The sequence below is a fragment of the Brassica oleracea genome, chromosome C9 (genome assembly GCF_000695525.1).
Source record: "Brassica oleracea var. oleracea cultivar TO1000 chromosome C9, BOL, whole genome shotgun sequence".
Classification (NCBI taxonomy): domain Eukaryota; kingdom Viridiplantae; phylum Streptophyta; class Magnoliopsida; order Brassicales; family Brassicaceae; genus Brassica; species Brassica oleracea.
In genome coordinates this window covers 37,141,089-37,160,414 of record NC_027756.1, presented here as the reverse complement: position 1 = coordinate 37,160,414, position 19,326 = coordinate 37,141,089, and the positions used below count along the sequence as shown (strand labels likewise).

Below are 19,326 nucleotides of genomic sequence, written 5' to 3'. Positions count from 1 at the left end.
AGAGAGAGAGTTGGCCACGACTTGGAGAGAGAGAGAGAGAGAGTCGGCCATGACATAGAGAGAGAGAGAGATGCGGCTTGGAGAAAAGGAAACCATATTTCCTTTTCCTTGTAATTGTTATCTTTCCATTATTATATATTAGTAGTTTTCATAATCCTAGTGGATTTAGGTTTTAGATACCTTCATTATTACTTATTTTGTAATCCCCTATATAAGAGAACATTTATTCATTAATGAAACATAGAAATATTCAGACCTAAAACATTCATTTTACAATATTTTGTATATCTGAAATTTTAATAAGCTAAAAGTATATCCATGTACCAAAACCAACTTTACCACTTGTTTTTCCTGTTTTTCCTAGCCGATTTCCCTCCGTTTATTAATCCTCCTCATTTGATTGATAATTTCATCGGAAACAACACCTTCACCATCACAGCATATTAAGTTAACATACAGCAATTGAGATAGAGATGCTCAAAAAAAGAAAAGCAGCAATTGAGATAGTAATATTATGAGTTGTTTTTCGCCGATGTAGGTAGGTGAGAAAAGTCTAGAAAATAACACGTTCACATCACAGGTCCCTAGTGACTTCTAGTGGAGAAATTTATATTTCGTTGTATGGGATTATAAATTATTAATCCACATTTTTGTCGCTTCTTGTAAGACATTACTATGTTTAACCTCTTGATTGAAAGTTAAGTATGGTGTGCAGAATATTCCACTTGGTCTGTCCGTTCTATTAGAGATGACAATCACGGAGATGGACTTGGACTGTGGGCCTTACTCGTAAAGGACTGTCACGAGACGGTATTGAGACGATGTTTTCTAAGCCCGTAAATTTGCGGGCCTCGCAAGACGGATCTTTGCGGGACTGGATCTTTTGCGAGATGGGCCGAAACGGATCATGCGGGATTACATGGACCCTCATTTTTTTTCATTTCTTATTTTACCTGAAAAAAACGAGAGAAAGTAAGAATAAAGCGATTCTTGTGACTTTCCCTCCAGAAAACATAAGGAGTTCCGACGATGATGATTCGAGCTCCGGTGATGATGATTCGAGATCCGGAGATGACGACTTCAGCTCCGGCGATGACGACTTCAGCTCCGGCGATGACGACTTCAGCTTCGGCGATGACGATTCGAGCTCTGGCGGTGTTTTAATTTAGTTTTCTTTTTTTATTACACACAACTATGAATTGTTTTATCACAATGTGGGATTTCTTGTTTAAGTTGATTGGTTTTGTTTTCAGTATTGTGAAATGGTGTTTTTCTTAAATTAAATTTGGTTACAATGATGTTGTTTAGGAGAATAGTTAGTTGTATATCATGTAACTTGTATAATTTGAAAAAAAGATTCACGACTTTTTTTTTTTAAATCCAAAGAATTACAAAGAGAGATGGTTTGATGAAGACGCACAACACTTGAACAAAGTTATTACAAAGACAATAGCTCAATCAGATTCAAACTTAATAAAATCTTATGTTGATAACAAAAAAAAGCTTTAACTCAAGAACGCAAGCACAAACAGAGCTTTATGACATTGATTTTGATAATACTTTAGTGAAACTTAATGAGTTTTCTTCAACTCTCTTGCACAACTCTTCCACTTGAACATTTATGAAGGAAGCTGTAGTAGGTGGTTTGATAAGGAGGTATCCCGCGGAACGGTCCGCGAAGGCCTATATGTTTTGCGATACGGGTTTAGGCCGGCATTCTGAGGACCGCAGCCCGCTGTGACCCGCTCGATGACTAACCCGTAGCAGTACGGGACGGGACGGATAAACCTGTTTAACATCTCAAATTACATGTCTTGTATCTTTGCTATTGCCCTCGATAATTTACTCAACATTTCATCCCAATAATGGTTGAAGTCTTCATTATAAAAATATTGAATGCATGAATGAACCGGGTTCGTAGAAAGAACGCTGAATCTTGATACTGACTCGGTCAATTAATTAATTTTCGTTAGATTATATAATTCGACCAAAAGATCAAGATCTAAATCAATCAATACTTTTTGTTCAAATCTTTCAGGACCCAACACATATTTAAAAAAATCAAATTTATTATATTTCCAGCACTTAAGACATTCAAAATATTACTGACTTGTCATATGGCTGTTATGGTGGGATTATGTTGTGATACAATCATACATACTAGAAATTAACAAAAATCATCTTTATTTTGAGTGTTGGAGAATTGTCGGGGGAACAATCTCTTGACGTCGGTTTACAGTTTGACATTGCTATATAGATTCGATTTATTATAAAGTAAGTCTGAGTCTGATACAACATCGCATGAAAATTTATTTATTGTTGTAAAACTTAGGATTTAGAACCGTAAGTTTGTGTGTATTTTATTAATCATAAGTATTCGCTTTATATAGGGGTTACAAGATAGATAAAAGGAAAGACATAATATGGAAAGTGTACAAATACAAGTAAAAGAAAAAAGAGTTTCCTTTTCTCCTAAACCGTCTCTCTCTCTCTCCTCTTCTCTTCACGCGACTGTCTCTCTTTCTCTCTAGGGTTGGCCGACACTCCCTCTAGGTGTTGGGCCGGTTATGGACCGGGCCGGTTATGAACATCCACCAATTGATTTATAACACTCCCCCTTGGATGCCATAACTATACAGGGATTGTAATACGCTTAATGTTGCCTCATTAAAACCTTATCAGAAAAATCCAGTGGGACAAAACCATGATGAAGGAAAAAGAGTACAACACGCACTACTCCCCTTGATGTGAACCTCAGTGGAGGTCCTTCAGCCTACGCATCCCAATCTGATGTGTGAGCTTCCTGAACGTGCACGTAGGAAGTGCTTTGGTGAATAGGTCTGTTGAATTGTCACTGGATCGTACTTGGACGACCTGGACCTCACCGGCTTTCTGAAGCTCATGAGTGAAGAAGAACTTAGGCAATATGTGCTTCGTCCTATCATCTTTTATGTAACCGTCCTTGAGCTGAGCAATGCATACATCATTATCCTCATACATCACGGTTGACACTTTGTTCTCGGCCATCCCGCAATCAGCTCGGACGTGTTGGGTCATCGACCTCAACCAAACACACTCGCAACTGGCCTCATGTATGGCCAATATTTCTGAATGATTAGATGATGTGACCGCGATGGTTTGTTTCATGGAACGCCATGATATGGCCGTACCTACATGTGTAAAGACATATTCTGTATGTGATCGAGCTTGATGTGGATCTGATAGATAACCTCATGATCGGACATGATCTAAACATATACAAGAGATTCATGGCAAAAACACATGTCCAGCCTAGTATAGCTTGCCTATTACATTAAGGCGCCAATGGTACTTGGGTTAAGAACTTTTCCGGACCAAGGACATATCCCTTGTCCTTCTTGGAATCAAAGGATCTGTGTCTAATTCAAAAAATCCTCACGACCATGTCCTTCTTGAGACTTACAATACGTTTGTGTCCGGACGAAAGTATCTTATGGGACAATACAATGGGCGAGCATTTACTCCATGTTTAAAATTTGGGTTAATACCTTTCTATAAGCCCTTTGATGCACAAAAATTCCATCTTTTAAGATGTTTTAATTTTATTCCCAAACAAAACCTTGTTTGTCCCAAATTCTCATTTCAATCTCTTTCTTTAGATAATCGTCTGGGAAATCTCTCCAGAGGATATTAACATGCACATATATATTTTAGTTCTCCAGAACCTGTTGTATTTGACAACTCAATATCTTCTGGGATTTATATATATATATTCATTATCCAGTAGACCATATAAGTATGCGGTTTCTACATCCTTTAACCGCAAATCTATTTTCTTTTCTTATGGCCAGACTTATTGGGAATCTAAATGTTTGTTATATCCACCATAGGGGAGTATATCTCCTCATAATTGATTCCTGGTCTTTGTGTGAATCCTTGTGCATATGACCGTGCCTTATATCTTGCTATCTCGCCATGTTTCATTTCTTTTACAAAGACTCATTTGTTCAACTGGTTTTACATCTAGAGGTGTCTGAAATGTGGGACCAAAACCTCTCTTTTCTTAATTAATTCCACGTCCCCTTTTCCTTTTATCTGATTTGTTGAGTGCACTCATGTATGGACGTGGGTTCATGATCCTCATTTATATTCATAATTTCAAGTGCTACTAAATCATCTTATGTCGACAATCTTTATGTGTTCCATAATGTTCCAGACATGATATAATCGATTGAGATTTTATTATTATCAAGAACCTTTATTACCTTGCAGCTTGGCGTCCCAAGCTACATTGTTTGGTACCTTAGATGTTTAGCCGGCCGGCCTTATCTCTATGTCTGGGATGGTTTCCTTAGTAACCTCAGATTTGGATCTGTTTATCATTATCTGCACCTTTCTTTTGTTTCCGAGGATTCTAATTTTTTGGAACTTATTGGTCTATCTTGTATAGACTCTGTAGCAACTTGACTGTGTCTCTTGGACATCATTTTAAATTTGTATGTCCCCAAGCTTTAGATTTAGAGTTTTGACCTTATAAGTAATGGCCTATGCGGTTTATAAAAGGATTCGGCCAAGCCGTTTATAGTATGGACATGTGCCACGGATTTGTCCACACTGCCCCCTCATGGACATACTATAATTATGGCCTAATGAGTTTCCCTTGTGAGATTCTATGGGATAACTCTTTCTTTCTTTCAATGTGTGCCCATTTTGCATCATGTTTGAACCAGGATGGCTAATTCGGTTATTCCATAGAGTGAAAAGTTTGCAGGCATTTGCCTCTATCATACTGATCTTTGCATAGTATATATCAGTAGAGAATGCATGTATAGTCTCGGCCTTTTTTTCTATGATCTTGAGTGAATTTTAAAAGGAAATCTTTATTTCCTTTGCCCATTGTTTCAATATGGAAACCATTCTTATGTCTTTTAAACTCAATGGGCTTCTATGGGTGAGTATAAATCATTTGATCTCTTTAGTCTGGCCGTAGCCTTTCATGGGAATGGCTATACCCGCAACTATATTTCTTGTCTCTTTGGGCGATGTAAAGGAATTCTTTGTTCCCTATGCCCATGGTTTCTATTTTGACACCATTTATCCATTATTTGAGAATGAAGAAATTTTAGGTGATTTATTATTATAGATTTTATTATACTTATTTCAGATTTTCAGAGATAGAATTTTTAAAATAAAAACTTTCATTCATATAATAAATTCAAATAATTCATAAAGACAAAGAAATCATAAAATCAAAACAAGACATCGAAATCAACTTATTCTTTTAGACAATTAGAAGTCTCATATTCCATAAAATCGTTTGGGCTTCAGGATTCTTCTCTTTCAAAATTCTCTTGGTACACATCAACTAGATGCTTGGGAGTCGTACAATTCTTAGCCCAATGATTACGTATTCCACACCTATGACACACTGATCTGGTCGAGTGTTGTGGTTTAGAAACACCACAGATTCTGCCTCGACAATCGTTTGGGCTTCAGGATTCTTCTCTTTCAAAATTCTCTTGGTACACATCAACTAGATGCTTGGGAGTCCTACAATTCTTAGCCCAATGATTACTTATTTCACACCTATGACACACTGATCTGGTCGAGTGTTGTGGTTTAGAAACACCACAGATTATGCCTCGACCACGGCCTGAATGAAATTGATATCCACTGCCTCTTCCATAGCTATTCCCGCGGCCATGTAAGTTGTATTGGCCGCGGCCACGTCCTCTCCATCCACCACGACAATGGCCGTGTGGTTTATCATGATGGACATGGTTAGATTCATTCATAGCTTCTTCGGCTGCATGTACTTCAGGTAATGGTGTTGATCCTGGAGGTCTCATCTCACTGTTTCTCATCAGTAACTCATTGTTTTGCTCAGCACCCAACAAACATGGAATCAGATCTTCATCGTCTAGGATCAGAAACGCCTTGGGGCTGGAGCTGATCAGGTGGATACGAGCTGGAACAGACGCAGGGACGGATTAAGGTTCGTCGGGTTCGGATTAGGGTTCCAAAGCAAATCGGCGCACACTGTATCTGTGCGTGAGGGCATGTCGGTGGTCAGATCGACAAGCGGTTTGTACTGACTGATTCGTCTCGGCAAGGGCTTCGATTTGATATCTTGATCGTTTTCTGGGTCCTCACGGTTTGGGAGAACGACCTCTTTGAAGTTCCGAGGCAGATTCCTCTTCGTTTAGGGTTTTAGGGTTTTAGCGATTTGGTTTTAGACTCAGGGTGTTAGAGACTGTCGTGCTGATACGTGTTGTAAAACTTAGGATTTAAAACTGTAAGTTTCTGTGTATTTCATTAATCATAAATGTTCTCTTTATGTAGGGGTTACAAGATAAATAAAAGAAAAGACATAATATGAAAAGTGTACAAATATAAGGAAAAAGAAAAATAGTTTCCTTTTCTCCTAAACCGTCTCTCTCTCCTCTTCTCTTCATGCGGCTGTCTCTCTCTAGGGTTGGCCGACACTCCCTCTAGGTGTTGGGCCGGTTATGGACCGGATCGGTTATGGACATTCACCAATCGATTTATAACATTTATTTTCTTTATTTTTTTTTTTGTAAACTAAAAAAAAAATAATTCTTTATTTACATATTTGTTTCTATGATTAACACAATAACATAGTTTCTGTTTCTGTCGAAACGATTCTAATGTTCTGATATGCCTTAAAATTACCAAAACAAAAACGCTCCAAGGCCTCGAAGACATGAACCAAACACTCTTGCAAAGTCATTGAAACAGCGTCGTTAATCTCTCTGATCAATCCCTCATGCTTTTCTGTTTCGTGAGTCGCACTCTCTCTCAACGACAGCAGTTCCGGTCCCATCACCTCCTCAGCCTGCGCTCCCCAACTCTCCTCCACTTCCTTCGTCTTCGTTTCCAGCTCCTTACACAACCTCTCTGTTCTCAACCTCATTTTCTCCTCCTCTAATTGCTTAAACCCTAAGCCTCGAAATCTCAACTCCATTTCTTCAACAGCACTCAACACTTTGACTTCATCTACATTCACAATCTCTCTTAGCCACTCGCTACATACCCTAAATATCTCAGGAGCTTCTGTCTTTGTTTGGTCGTCCTCCTCCATGATGTTTCGGTTAAGCCACTCGTTTAAGAACCTAACGAAACCTCTGTGTGCATCAATGTAGCTTCGCAAAGACTCTTTAAATCTTCTCATCTGTTCTTCGACCTTCTGCGTCACTTTCCTAGATCCTTTTTCAACCACGTGAACGCAAGACTTGCTTCTCGTGATCGCTTGAAACTGCTTATGGTGACATTTCGCCAAGAATCTCCACATCTCTTTGAACACATTGATGATCTTATTCACCTGAAACGAAAGCTCTCCGTCTCTTATCTTATGAATCCTCATTGAAACTGTCTCAACCGCTCGAACCGAAACATTAACCTTGGATAAATGAAGCTTAACCTCAGCTTCGGCCTCGTAAATCTCGCTCGGTTCTGCTCCACTCTGATCAAGGCTCTTTAGAAAACTGTACCCTTTTTCGTACAAAACCCTAAGCTTTTCTTCGGCGGTAACTTCTGCGTGAAGTTTCTTTTCCCACACGTAAAGCTTCTCTAGTGTCATGGAAAGCGAAACGGCGAGGTTATCTTGGGGCAAGCCATGTCTTAAGAGCAAAGCACGAGTCGAGCTCTTGGAACTACCGAGTAATCTTGAAGCAAGTTCCTTGAATTGGGATCCTAATGGTTGATGAGGAATGACTTTACTCACTTCAAACAGATCAGAGACTTCACTGCTACTCGCAGCTTTCTTGCTTATACTATTGATCTTTTCTACTACGTTCCTGAGATCAGTATGACCCGAACCTGAACAAAAAGAAGAAGAAGAAGAACTAGACTCATATGCTTCGTCACTAAGCTCCTCGACTGATCTTGTCACTTCAGTAGCAGTCTCTGGACTTGTTTGCTTCTCTTCCGTGCACGTTTCATCGACATCATCAGCCTTGCCATTACTAGTGTTTGCTTCAGTATCACTCTTATCAACTTCACCTACAACGTTAGCAGTTGAAGAGTTTTCTTCATCACTAATATTCACTTCCCTCTTGTCAACTTCCCCTGCGTCTTTACCCGTTGAAGAGCTTTCTTGAACATTCTTCTTCCTTACAAGACCGTTGTGATCACTATCAGATTCCAAATCAGGGATCCCTTCTCTCTCCCTAATCTCTCTCCATACATCACTCTCAGTCTCATACCTCTGATCCGGTTCAGTATAAACCAGCTCCGTGTTAGCCAAGAAATCGTACAAACCGAATAGATCGTGACCATGGAAACTGTTCTGCTGGTTACTAGAAGGAAAAGTCTCCAAAACTCTCTTCTCATCTTCAACCGGAGCAATCACGGGCACTTTCTCCACTAACCCTACACCTTCACTTGACTTCTCTATACCCTCCTGAACATTGTTACTTGAGCCGCAAGCCTGCTCTCCAGACGAGGGTTTTTGCGGGTTTTGATCATCATCCTTGCTCAACGGAACTGCTTGAGATTCATCACATGCTAAACAATGAGAATTAGAGTCTGAATCAGACTCCGAATCTGAATCTGATGAACCAGAACACACCAACTCGCTAGACGAATCGTCATCCGAATGTGGAATCACGATCAAGTCCTTGTGCACAAACTGATTCAGAGCGTTAGTGAAATCCAAAAGAGATTGAAAGTAAAGAAGATGAGATTTAGCTAAGTGGTAACGGGCATCTCTAGCTGCTCTGATCAGTTCCTTCCTCTCTTTACACAGATTCAGCAAAGGAGTGTTGTGATCTGCCTTGGAAGCAACGATACCCATCAAGTCTCACAAATCGGATAAACCCTAATTCGATTTTCTCGGTTTACCTACTGATCTTCAATGTATTGATTGAGTTCTAGTGCCCTTCTGCCGACATCAATGAAAAGGTTTAAAGCCCTCTTTTGGCAGATGTAACGATTCGATGAACCCTAATTTAGAAATAATGCTATTTTCTGGTGGAGTAATGTGAATTTATATTTAAGATTTATTTACTTATGTAATCGTGATACACCGTTGTTTAATTTCTTTTGATAACGTTCCTAATACGTTTTAGAAAAAAAAAGAAAAAAAGGTAGTTCGAAACAATTAAAGGAAATAATTTGTTTTAAAGAAAAATTAAAGGAAATAATTACACCGTAAATAAGAAAATACAAAATCAGTGTATATTAAATATTAATAACCTGTTTCCAGTTTTCTTAACAATCCATATTTTTACCAGGACATTTTTCATTTTTTCTTCCCAAATATACATTTTGTAATTATCCAGAGTTGCATTCTTACAATTGTACATTCGATGTTGATTTTACATCATAAACTATACTAAAACTTTTCTTTAGATATGGCAATGCCAATAACAACACAAGTTTATCCGAAGGGACGTTCTTAAACCGGGCCAAAGCTTATTTTCTTTTAACCGTGCCAAAGTTTGCATATTTCATCATTTCATAATGTATAATGTAAGAAGAAGACCTCTTGGCAAGTAATCATCACCAGAATTTGGCTGAATATATGTAGAATACGATTTATGATGGGACAAACTTACAGATATTCCAATTCCGGATTATATTAGTAACAAATTACCTATTGTTTGCAGAATGTATGCTTCTTCGGATTGCTAGTTACGTGTGAATCAAGCAAAGTCTCTAACACACTCATATCAACCATGGCATATTTATGAGTTCTTGCTTATTCATAGGAAAAATGGAGCCGCTAGCTCAACCAGTCTTCGAAAAACACTCACTGAGAAAGAAATAGAAAAAGGCTTTGTTGTTTTTTTTTTATGTCAAGACTGGCCAGAAGTATGAGCTTGTAGTCACCTCCTAAAGTCATTCTACATTCTAATTAGGCTTGGGCATTCGGGGTCCCAATCGGGCTTCGGTTTAGTCCAATCGGGTTTCGGTTTTTTGGGTTTATCAAAATCAGTCTCATTCGGGTTATATGAAAATTCGGTTCGGGACTGGTTCGGGTTCTATTGGGTTCCGGTCGGGTTAGTAAATCTTCAAAGAACCGGTACAACCCGATGTACTTTCGGATTCGGGTCCCAATCGGTTCTTCGATGTAGATGTACCTGATTTATATCTACTTTGTAACCAAAAAAATAAGTAAAATCGGTTCTTCGGTTTTAAAATACTTGATTTGTACCTATTTTGTAACCAAAACATAAAAAAAATCAGTTCAAAAAAAAAAAGGAACATCAAATGTGATCATTCAAAATCAAGTGAAAGGTAAACATAGTTATTGATCGAAAGAAAACCAAATAAATAAAAACATAAAATGAAAATTAACTTCTCATGAAATGAAAAGCATTATTTAATGAAAACAAAACCAAAATTTAAAAACTTCAACCGCCACCTTCAACCATAGATAATTATTTTATATGTTCAATATATTTGGAATACATATTAAGAATTGAGATCATGTTTGGTACAAGATCTTTTTGGAAATTTTGAATGTTTCGGGTTCTATCGGGTATCCATTTAGGTTCGGGTTCGGTTCGGATAATACCTATAACCCGAAATACCATAAAACAAGATCCATTTGGTATTTATGCCGGGTTCGGATCGGTTCGGATTTATTTTTATCGGATCGGGTTCGGGTTTACGAGTTCAGTTTATTCCCAGCCCTAATTCTAATTAATGCTCGTTGTGACATAGAGAAATGTCACACTAGATTCCAACTATGGATGTTGTTTAGCGTATTTAACTACGGTTTTTCCATCGAAACATTCAAAATCAATACATCGTTACTATCAGATGAAAACGAGATCGAAAAAGTTAGTTACTTACATCAGAGAAAACTCTGCTATTCATCTTGAGAAACAAATTTTACAATTGGAAACTCTTTATATAGAGGAGAGGGAGTGGTATGCAATGCTTTAACATTTCCGACATAAACCAATCTACGTATAACATGGTCCGGACAAATCCCAGGTGGGAATACGTTTGTATCTGAGAACCTGATTCATCCACGTAGGCAGACCCGGCCCAAATGAATTATGGACTGGAAGCTAACAAAATATTTGGCTGTATTAATAAATCACTTAAAAAGAAAATATGAAGTAAAACATGTTAACATGTATCACTACTCGAACTGCATACCTCTAGCTTAGAAAGAACAGCCGTAAACCATCAACTCTACTGAAGAGTTTTATTAAACCAAAAGCTGAAATTTTAGATATTCTATAAAAGGCCGGAAGCCTATGCTTCTTTGGCTTATATCCAGAGCCGCTACTGCACGTAGGGTATGTTGGAATCTTGCTCCTCCCCCTTGCGGGGGTGTTACCTCGCCACCTCACCCATTAAAACTCATTTGCAAAAATATCTCTCGAAGAAACATATGTCGACATGTAAAGTTGCGCCCACAGGGCCATGTCCCGGTACATGGTTTCAGACTTTCAGGACCTAGTATATTTAAAACAAATTACTTTAAATACTAATTTGCATTATTATTAAGAAATTCAAGGATAATGCTCAGCCGCGGAACCTAAATAATTTCAAAAGTTATACAATAATTATCAACCAGAGGTTTGCAAGTTTTGACGAATAATCCTTCAAATACGGGTGTTAATTATAAAAAATAAAAATATGTAAAAAATCAAAATTTGTATTTGCAAAAGATGAGAATACCCTCAAAGAATTTTAATCACATAAAACTAGCCACTAAATTCTCGAATGCAAATTCACGTTTTGCTCCCTTATTTGTGTCCGCAGAAGAAACAAGATAGAGAAGAGAAGAGAAGAGAGACAAAAGAAAGGATCAAAACTTTATTTCAAAAGAAGTAAAGAAACTATCTGAAGATGGCGAAGAAGAAGTGTGAGTTATGTGACCGTGTAGCGAGGACGTTCTGCGAGTCGGACCAGGCGAGCTTATGCTGGGACTGCGAGGGAAAGGTTCACGGAGCTAATTTTCTGGTGGCTAAGCACACACGCTGTCTTCTCTGCAACGTGTGTCAATCTCCGACGCCTTGGAAAGCCTCGGGACTTCGTTTCGGTCCAACGGTTTCAATCTGCGAGTCTTGTCTAGCTCGTAAGAACAACTCCGTCGCCGGCAGCAGTAATCAGAATCTGAAGAAAGAGATTAATAGTAACAATAATGATGATTGTGAGGAAGGTGAAGAAGAAGCGGAGAAACAGGTGGTGCCGTGGGGTGCTGCTCCGGTGATGAGTTCATCGTCGTCTTCCGTTAGTAGCGGAGAGGAAAGTTTCTCCGGCGATGGAGGTCTGGTGGTTAAAAGAACGCGACGGGATATGGATCTTGACTACTCTGATGGCGGTGATACGTCGTTGACATCATCATTGTCTTTAAAAACCGCTAAGAAAAGGAGATATCTCAGCCGTTGATTCTCTACTTAGTTCATATTAGATAAATCTTCACCGTTTATTGCTAACAATACCTCTTGTAGTGAATTGAGTTTATAAACCAATGTATTCTTTCTGCTTAGAATGTTTTTGTATTATTTTCCTACCATTAGTTCTGTTGGTTTTATTGATTTTAGCCTTTAAGCGTCTACGGTATTTGTTTAAGCTATTAAGTTTCTTTTTTTTTAAATCATGGTGTGATCAATAAAATAGGTGAAATTATTACTAGAATGAAGAACATGGTTATATTTAGAGCAATACTTGGGTTCATCCCGACGGTGAATAGTTAAATTCACCTCACTTTTTATGACCAACCAAAGTGCCTTGTAAAATTAGTTAAAAAAAACAATAATTTTTTTTTAAAATGGCTGAAAAAAACAACACCAACTTTAATACTATTTAAAAAAAACCCGAGATTCTAAAAAATCTAAAATCTAAACCCTAAACCTCAAATTCTAAACTCTAAATCCAAATCCTAAACCCTAAATCCTAAATTTTAAACCCAAAATCCTAAACTCTAAACTCTAAACCCAAAATCCTAAACTCTAAACCCAAAAATCTAAGCAATAAACCCTAAACCATCAATTCTAACCCCTAAACTCTAAACTTTAAATTCTAACCCCTAAACCCAGAACTCTAAACCATAAACCCGAACTATGATCAAGTAATGCGTTTAGGGTTTAATTTAGGGTTATGTTTTGGGTTTAAGGTTTAGGATTTATGATTTAGGGTTAGAGTTTTGGGTTTAGGGTTTAGGATTTTGGGTTTAGAGTTTAGGGTCTAGGGTTTATGATTTTGGGTTTAAAGTTTAGGTTTTAGGTTTAGGGTTTAGATTTTTGATTTTTAGAGTTTCGGATTTTGCAGACGACTTTAATGTCGGTGTTGTTTTTCTTAGCCATTTATTTTTTTTAATTTTATTATTTTTTTAACTAATCCTACATTATACACTACAAGAAAACAGCAAGGATACTGAGGGAAAAAATCATCGGAATTTCGTCGGAATATCGATATTCCGACGACATACCGACGAAACAAGTCCTCGGAAATAATTCCTCGGAATTTCTTCTTTCCTCGGAAATCCCTCAGAATTTTCCGACGGAATTCCGAGGAAACAAATTTCCGAGGAAATTTCGAGGATCACTAGTTTGTCGGAAATCTCCTCGGAATATACCGAGGGAGAACTTCGTCGGGATATTTCCTCCGACGAAATGTTCCTCGGAATTTTCATCGGATTTTACCGAGGGACATGTTCCTCGGAAAATTCCGAGGAACATGTCCCTCGGGATATTCCGAGGAACCGGTTCCTCGGAATATCCCGAGGGACATGTTCCTCGGAATTTTCCGAGGAACATGTCCCTCGGTAAAATCGATCGATCGATGGATATATGTCCAAAAACGCATCGATCGATCGAGTAAAAAATATAATTAATTTCCTCGGAATGTTAAAAATATTAATTTTTTAAAAAAAATAAATTTTTTGAAATTTAAATTCGAAAATATAAAATCATCCAGCTCTGGTTCGGGTTCGAGTGGTACACACAGGGTAAGAAAGAGGTCCAAGAGACCCAATGATGCGGAACATCTGGAGCAGGAGACGAGGAGTAGGAGCTATCACCGGCTATTTTATTTTCTTTTCTATTCTAACGTTTTATGGTCTTATTTTCTGTTAATTTTGAACTGAGTTTTTTTTTGGGTTTCTTAATTATGAGTTTGTATTTCTTTTACATGGTTTCTTCGTTTTATTTGGTTGTGTTCTGAGTAGTTTTTAATTCGTATTCAGCTTTGCCTTGCTAGATAAACCAAATAACTATTATTCGAGGAAAGAGGTTATATCAAGTGTTCCTCGGAATTTCCTCGGTATTTCTTTAAAAAAAATAAAAAAAATCAATGATATTCTGTTTCCGAGTCATCATCACTAGATGAATCTGAATCTGGATCTTGGTGAAACTCTCCAATTACTGGTTCATCCTCTACGTGAACGACGGCTTCCTCTCCAAAGTCGGTTAAATCGACTACAAGGCCAACTCCAGCTAAATTTTCTGCTGCACTACAGTTGCCGGATGTGCTTGGTTGTAGTGGGTCTTCCAGCTCAGAACTTCCCTGAACTCGGCCTCTCGGGTTGAGTCTTGTAACAGTAACCCATGGATCATCTCTGTTCCTTACCCGGGGGTACTTGATATAACAAACCTGTAACATTTAGAAAAATTATAAATTAATACACATGATGATGAATCATTCTGAATAATTAACATTTAATTACCTGATCGGCCTGGGAAGCAAGAATGAAAGGATCATAATATTGCAGCTTTCGCCTCGAATTTACTGATGTAACACCAAATGCATCTGTTCTCACACCTCGATCTGGGGTGTTGTCGTGCCAATCACAATAGAAAACAGTACAGCGCAATCCAACCATGCCCAAATACTTGATTTCCAAAATCTCATGTATGTGTCCGTAGTATACATCATCTCCTGATGCAGAACAAACGCCATCATCATAAGTCGTACTCGAACGTCTCCTCTTCTGAGTTGTGAATGCATATCCTCGAGTACAAAATCTCGGATATGACTTCACAACAAAGTTTGGTCCAACGACCATCTCACGTATCCAATCGTCAAATGTTTCACCTCTGGCCAAACCAGCAGACACCTATTAATAGCACATATATATATATGTTATATCAATAAATGTGAATTAGTATAAATATGTGATAAAATATATTTTAATTTGTTTAAAGCACTCACATAAGTAAACATCCATCCAGTAAATTCTCTCTGCTTCATTTCTTCTAGTTCGTCCTCTGTGGCGTATCTATACTCGAACCGCTTTTCTGCCATGAAAATCCTGTATATGATGACAATAATGTAATTAATTAAGATTTAAATTTCAACTTGTTAAAATAAAAATTTGTAAGCTCATTTATTTACCTCTCATATTGAAGAACGTCTTCGCAGTTGGTGAGCAAATATGTTTGCAAATTACTGCGCTCCTGCTCAGTAAGTCGACGGTCCTTTGGTTTTCCGCTAAGTCGTCCAACGTCTGTGAAAATGTCTGGAACCGTAACATGATATGTTGCCCGTTCGCCTCTATCATCATGCCGAGCAGGTCTTCTGTTTTTGGTCTGAACTTCTGCTGGAAAGTAGTACTCGGCAAAGTTTGAAGTTTCTTCATTGATCATCTGTGCGACTATAGAACCTTCCACCCTACTTAAATTTTTCACCATCTTCTTCAAATGGAACATATACCGCTCATACAGATACATCCATCTATACTGCACAGGACCACCAAGTTCCAATTCTCTTGCCAGGTGAATAACAAGATGCTCCATAACATCAAAAAATGAGGGAGGAAATATCTTCTCAAGGTTGCACTGAATCACGGCTATGTTAGTCTTCAAATTTTCAATACCTTCAAGAGTCACTGATCTCGTGCATAAATCGCGGAAGAAACCACTTATCCCTGCAATTGCTTCATGAACATTTTGTGGTAATAGTTCCTTGAAGGCGAACGGAAGGAGGCGCTGCATCATTACATGGCAATCGTGGTTTTTCAAGCCAGTAAACTTTCCTTCCTTTCTGTCGATACAGTTACGCAAATTTGATGCGTAACCGTCTGGAAATTCCACATCGTTTGAAATCCAATCAAAGAACGCATCTTTTCCCTCTGCATCAAGTCGGTATATGGGAAAAGGAGCCCTACCATTTTCATCAACATGAAGTTCTGAACGAGCACATATATCGACTAAATCCAGTCTTGACTTCAAATTATCCTTTGTTTTACCTTGAACATTAAGGATCGTGTTCATGAGATTGTCAAAAAAGTTCTTCTCAATATGCATGACATCTAAATTATGCCTTAGCAGATGATCCTCCCAGTATGGCAGATCCCAGAAAATACTTTTTTTGTGCCAGTTATGTAGTTCTCCAACAGCATCTACCGGAAAACGCTCATGTCCACCGACTTCTGGCGTCCTTTCTGCACCAAAATCTCTTAGTTGTATCTTCAAATCTTTCCCACAAATTTCCGGAGGTGGACTGTCAAACACCCTCTTGTTCTTCGTAAACAAATTCCTACTCCTACGATATGGATGATCAGGTGGTAGGAATCTCCTGTGACAGTCAAACCAACACGTTTTCCTTCCGTGTTTTAGTTGGAAAGCATCAGTGTTATCTTGACAATATGGACATGATATCCTTCCATGCGTTGTCCATCCAGACAACATATCATATGCTGGAAAATCACTTATTGTCCACATTAGTACTGTCCGCATTTGAAAGTTTTCTTTACACGAAACATCGTATGTTTCAGCACCTTGAGCCCATAGTTGTTGCAACTCATATATTAGTGGCTGAAGAAACACATCAAGTGATCTCTTAGGATGCTCTGGTCCGGGAACGAGAATCGAGAGAAACAAAAACTCTCGTCGCAAGCACAAGTTTGGGGGGAGGTTGTATGGTGTAAGAATGACGGGCCATAGAGAATATTGTCTTCCACTCTTGCCAAACGGACTAAAACCATCAGTACATAATCCAAGGTAGACATTTCTTCTTTCATACGCAAAGTCGGGATACTTTGATTGGAAATGCTTCCACGCTTTTGCATCTGAAGGATGTCTGATCTCACCATCTGTTGAGTGCTCCGCATGCCATCTCATTGGTTGCGCTGTGCGTTCAGATAGATACAACCTCTGCAACCTTTCCGTCAAAGGTAAATACCACATCCTTTTATATGGCACTGGAACTCTTCCACTCGTATCTTTATAATGAGGCTTTCCACAAAATTTGCATGTAACCCGCTGTTCATCCGCCCTCCAATAAATCATGCAGTTGTCGCTGCATACATCTATTACCTGATACGATAAACCAAGACCAGCTACGAGTTTCTGAACCTCGTAGTATGAACCAGGAGCTACATTATCCTCGGGTAGAATACCTTTTACAAAATCAGCAATCGCATCCACACAGTCTTCAGCCAAATTATAATCTGTTTTAATGCCCATCAATCTTGTAGCAGATGATAAAGCTGAATGAACATCTCTGCAACCTTCGTATAATGGTTGCTTTCCAGCATCCAACATATCATAAAATCTCCTAGCTTCTGCATTGGGTAAATCTTCCCCTCTAAAATGATCATTTATCATCTGCTCAGTACCTACACCATAATCTACATCCGTTCTAATTGGTTCTTCTAATCTAACCGCTGGCTGAGGTTCGCTAGTACTACCATGTTCATAATCAGTTTCCCCATGATGATACCAAATTTTGTAACTTCGTGTAATCCCACTCAAATATAGATGAGTCCAAACATCCCACTCTTTAATAACTTTTCTATTTTTACAATTAGAGCAAGGACATCTTAACATACCTGTTTTGCTTCCGGTTGTCGGTGAACTAACCCCATGAATTCGGTTATACCTCGTTGGTATTCTTCCGTAAGCAATCTCGTGTTCGGATCCAAATGAGGTCGATCGATCCAAGAACGAAAATAATTTGAAGAAGACATATTTTTTATGAATCAAATTCGTGTGTAAATAGAGTAAGAGGGAGGATGAAGATATGGAGTGAATGAAGAGGAAGAGGAGTGCTTGTATTTATAGTTTAAATCCTGCCGACAGACCGAGAAAATTCCGACGGAATTCCGACGGAAAAGGCTAGTTCGTCGGAATTTCCTCGGAATTTTGTAAAATCCCCCAACGGCTCTCCAACGGCTATAATATTTCCTCGGAATTCATCGGTTTTTTCCAAGGAACACATTTTTCCTCGGAATTTCTTCGGAATATTCCGACGGATTGATATTCCCTCGGAATTCCGTCGGTATATTCCGAGGAAATTCCTCAGGATATTCCGAGGATTTCATTTTCCGTCGGAATGTCCGTCAGAATACCGCTGTTTTCTTGTAGTGATACTTTGATTGGTCATAAATGATGAGGTGAATTTAATCATTCACATTAGGGGTGAAACTAAGTATTGTTCTTATATTTTCTATCAAATAAGTATGTTTGATATTTGACTGGTGAGATATGAAGAGTCATTACGTATCAAATGTTGTTACTAAAAACATTTCATCAATTGGTCATTTCGAGAATTGGTGGCGAGCGTCGTCTGCCAAGTTATTTTATTCATTTATATATTTAATCTCTTTAATTAACAAGAACATGTAGTTCTCAATTCTTATTGCATATCATTTCAAAGACCGACCATTTAAGTATGCTTATTACTTATTAGCAATGAATCTAAATACCTGAAAGAAGTGATGTATGAAAGGAAGTCAACATATAGCACAGATAACTTTTTTGATCCTCGATATTGTAATAACTAGGGGTATAGCCTTCGCGCTTAAGTTATTAATCGTTGTATAGTTTTGTGTACAGGATTTTGTCGTTTATTTTTTTCCACTTTTGTTTTTCCGTGTTGTATATAATGAGATGAACATAACATTTGGAAGTCACACAGTTTGATTAAGTTGATATAAGAATGACCGGCAAATTCATATGCATTATTTTCGTAATGATTTGATCGACCATTAGTGTTATTAGCGCTTTCATGTTCAAAAGATAAAGATTATGAAGTTGTTTAGTATATACTTAGGTAGTTGTTAGTATATAAAACAAATAGTGTAAGGAACAAAATATAAAATTTGAATTCAAAAAATTAAACAATTTATCGAACCATAAATTAAATCATTTTCTTATTTTACCTAAATTAATTTCAAAAATATAGAATTGTAATAAACTATTTAAAAAAAAAATTAATAACTCTAGAAAAATTTATAAAATTATACGGTTGCAAAATTATTTATTTTTAGAGTTTTATTCGACTTTGTTAAAAATAGTTTCTGGTGGACAAAAAAAATGTCAGAAATAGGTAAACCAAAAAAATACACCACTGAAAAATCTTGTATGAGTTAGAACCCGTCGACGTTTCATTAATAATCCAAAATAGAAATAAAATCTC

The 19,326-nt window shown here is 37.8% G+C and overlaps 2 protein-coding genes across 2 annotated transcripts; one reads left to right on the top strand and one right to left on the bottom strand.

Annotated features, from left to right (window-relative positions):
• Nucleotides 1-6,604: 6,604 nt before the first annotated feature.
• LOC106314919 lies at nt 6,605-8,794 on the bottom strand. Its single transcript, XM_013752718.1, has 2 exons — nt 8,321-8,794; nt 6,605-8,287 (listed from the first exon to the last, which is right to left on the bottom strand). The coding sequence occupies exons 1-2, from the start codon at nt 8,792-8,794 to the stop codon at nt 6,605-6,607; spliced, it is 2,157 nt and encodes a 718-aa protein (XP_013608172.1).
• Nucleotides 8,795-11,097: 2,303 nt separating this feature from the next.
• On the top strand, nt 11,098-12,499 carry LOC106316108 (B-box zinc finger protein 32-like). The gene has a single exon (XM_013753978.1). The coding sequence runs from the start codon at nt 11,812-11,814 to the stop codon at nt 12,352-12,354; it is 543 nt and encodes a 180-aa protein (XP_013609432.1). The 5' UTR covers nt 11,098-11,811; the 3' UTR covers nt 12,355-12,499.
• Nucleotides 12,500-19,326: the final 6,827 nt, after the last annotated feature.